The sequence below is a fragment of the Octodon degus genome, unplaced genomic scaffold (assembly GCF_000260255.1).
Source record: "Octodon degus isolate 3935 unplaced genomic scaffold, OctDeg1.0 scaffold00018, whole genome shotgun sequence".
NCBI classification, from domain to species: domain Eukaryota; kingdom Metazoa; phylum Chordata; class Mammalia; order Rodentia; family Octodontidae; genus Octodon; species Octodon degus.
Genome location: NW_004524594.1, coordinates 22,522,026 through 22,525,236, shown reverse-complemented (window position 1 = coordinate 22,525,236; position 3,211 = coordinate 22,522,026). Strand labels below are relative to the sequence as shown.

At 49.8% G+C, this 3,211-nt stretch overlaps 1 protein-coding gene across 1 annotated transcript in view; it reads left to right on the top strand.

The window, feature by feature from the left end:
• Tsga10ip (testis specific 10 interacting protein) overlaps positions 1-2,532 on the top strand; it is a 9,751-nt gene extending 7,219 nt beyond the window's left edge. Inside the window, exons 6-8 of the mRNA XM_004627358.1 lie at positions 1,155-1,254; positions 1,402-1,526; positions 2,403-2,532. Of these exons, the coding sequence (XP_004627415.1) occupies positions 1,155-1,254; positions 1,402-1,526; positions 2,403-2,532 (355 nt within the window). The remainder of the gene's footprint in view (positions 1-1,154; positions 1,255-1,401; positions 1,527-2,402) is intronic.
• Positions 2,533-3,211: the final 679 nt, after the last annotated feature.

The following is a 3,211-nucleotide window of genomic DNA, read 5'->3' as shown; positions in this document are numbered from 1 at the left end:
AAAAAAAAAAAAAAAAAGAGCGAGAGAGAAAGAAAAAGATGCATATGACATCCTGAGAAAGTATTAATAGCAGCTGTGACACTTCCCCCTTGCCCCATGACACATGTGAATCCTATAAATATGCTCAAATGGTGAAGACCTTTTCTGCAGAAGCTTGTGTTCCTGGCAATGGGTTCGCACAGGCCCATCTTCTTCTCCATGGGAGGGGGTTCCTACCCAGCACCTGGTCATAGTGCCCAACAGCAATAATCTCAGGTCTCACTGACTACCCCTCTGCCCATGGAGGACAGCACACCACAGTCTGTGCCTGTCTCTTATGCGTTACTGAAGGACACCTGGTCCTGTATCGGGTGTGACCAAAAAAGCCCTTTGATCTCTTTATTAAAGCAGTCACTCAGCTAGCTGAGCAGTCCCATTTCTTTCACGTTCACCTTCCTCTAAGACAAGGTTTGCTATACAGTCCAGGCTGGACTTGAATTCACTCTGCATTCCAGTTTGGCTTGAAATCCTCAGTGATCCTCCTGCCCCAGCCTCCTGAGTGCAGTTTAGCAGTCACATTTCTGAAAAGTGCCCAAACTGGGTTTCTGTAAATGGAAACGGCTTTCACAGTGGAGCCCAGACCCTCCCAGGACATGTCGTTCACAACACATTTCCCATTTCCTGAGCTCCCTGCTTATAAGGAACACAGAACACTGGCAATCTTTGTGGTCTATGCTAGAGTACAGCAAAGAAAACAGCTGAGAGCCCAGGAGGCCTTCTCAAAGTCACTCAGCCAGCAACCACAGCGTCCTCCTCAGAGGTGCAGCAGGAAGGGGAGCAGGGCCCCAACTGCAGGGAGGGGCAGGTGTGCAAATAGTGCCAGCATCCTCTGGGGGTGGCTGCAAGGCCTAGACTGGGCCTCAGGGCTCAGCTCCTGTTTCCCAGCCACACAACCTTGGACAGATCCCTCAGCGTTCCTGGGTTCCCAGGAAAATGGGCCATATTATTCCAACTGTGACAGACCTTAAAAAGAATCCAGGGCAAGGGTGGAATGAAATGACTTCGTAAAGGTCAGAGCGAGGCTTTCAAAAACTGCACAGTGAGGATAAGCCTAATCTGGATGTGGGATAGGTTCTGTCCAGTCTCAGCTGCCCAGAGGCCGGTCTTGCCCACAGGCGCCAGGAGCGGAAGCGCTTTGCTGCGTACCAGGCAGAGTTGCAGGGCATCCAGCACAGGGTACAGGCCCGGCCTTTCCTGTTTCAGCAGGCCATGCAGGTGAGGCTGCAGCTCCCTGAGAATGGAGCTGGAATTCCCGAAACCGTCTCAGAAATTACAGCCCATGGTGGTCTCAGTGGAGAGCAGGAAGCCCCTCATCTCTCTCTCTCTCTCTCTCTCTCTCTCTCTCTCTCTCTCTCTCCTCAGGCCAATGCCCGGCTCACTGTCACACGGCGCTTCTCCCAGGTGCTGTCGGCCCTGGGAGTGGACGAACAGCAGATTCTGGCTGAGGCAGGAAAAGGGGACACAGAGGGCACCGCCAGGAAACCCAGGTGAGGTTGGCTGACTGGCTAAATTCTAGTTCTGCTGAACTGTCATGGAAAGGGGCACAAACAACAGCCTCTGGGTTTTGTAGTTTCCTCTCTGTCACTAGGAAGGTTATTTTTTTTTTTTTTTTTTTTTTTTTTTTTTTTTTTTTTTGTGTGTGTGTGTGTGTGTGTGTGTGTGTGTGTGTGGCCAGCTCAGCCCACCCCCACCAGGGGGCAGGGCTGGCTGGCATGTGGTGCTGGGGGATTGAACTGCGGTCCCTCTGCTTTGCCAAGCTTGTTCCAAATAGGTGCTTTAGACCACTGAGCCATCTCACCAGCCCCAATATTTATTTATTTGTTTGTTTATTTATTTATTTATTTATTTTGTGTGTGTGTGGCCAGCTCAGCCCACCAGGGGGCGGGGCCGGCAGGCACTTCGTGCTGGGGGATTGAACTGCTGTCCCCTGTCTTGCTTAGCTTAGCTTGTTCCAAGTAGGTGCTCCAGACCACGGAGCCATCTCACCAGCCACTAGGAAGGTTATTGTTCTTGCTTCTCAACAAGGAAATGGAAGACCTGAGGGCAGGGCTTTTCTTACAGATTAAATAAGCAGTGGAACCAGGTTAGGGGTCTGTTGCCATCTGAGTGGCTGCACACCAAGCTGTTAGCCCTATGTTAGTCACCTCACATACCCTGTCCCTTAGACTGTAGAATAACTCAGTGGAGAGCAAGAATAACAAAGCCTACTTTGCAATAAGGAAAATGAAGTTCAAAGAAGGGAAGTCATTTGCCCAGGGCCACATAGCAAGCCAGCATAGGAGCTGGATTTGAACATGGGGTGAATTTCTTAGTCATTGTGTGGGGAGCTGTGGAGCCCACTAGTCTCCATCTGTGTCTTTAAGGAGCCACCAATCAATGGGGGTGAGAACGGAGCCCTCTTTTCAGAGCCCTCCAAGGACTGACATCAGCAGCCAGCCTGACAGGCACTCCTCCCCCAGCCTGGACCCAGAGAATAGTCAAGATAAAAATTAAAGGCATTGTGGCAAATACCGCTTGAGATTTCTGAGGTGTGAAGAAAAGGCTGTGGGTTGGAAATAGGAGGTGTCACGAGAGTGGCAGCAGCTTAGCTGTCCCCATCCCTAGCTCTGGCTCTCTGGCTGCCCCTCACCTAGCACACACAGCTTGTTCTCTGCTCCTGAGAAGTCATGTATTTCTTTACTTTCTTTTCTTCCTTCCTTTCTGCTTTCATTCTTTCTTTTGATCTTGGTACCAGGGATTGAACTCAAGACTTTGCACTTGCCAGGCCAGGCAGGTGCTCATGCTACTAAGCTATCTCCTCGGCCTTGCATTTCTTTTTCTTTTTCTTTTTTTTTCTTTTTTCTTTTTTTTGTTGTTGTTCGAATGCCTTCAGGGCACTTTTGGCCAGTGGGAGAGGTGTGAGGTTCGAACTCCAGCAACCTGAGGCTGACAGCTTTGTGGAAGCAGCCACTTAAAGGCCTGAGCTAGGGCCAGGCCCCAGGCCTTGCATTTCTTTTTTGTTTGTTTTCTTTTTTTGAGACAGGGTCTATCTATGTAACCCAGGCTGGCTTTGAATTTTAGATGATCTTCCCATCTCCAAAATGGTGGGCTTCCCATCACACCCATCGAGTGGGTTTTTTTTTTTTTTTTTTGTAATTCTTGGCAGAACCAGGGATTGAACTCAGGCCCTTGC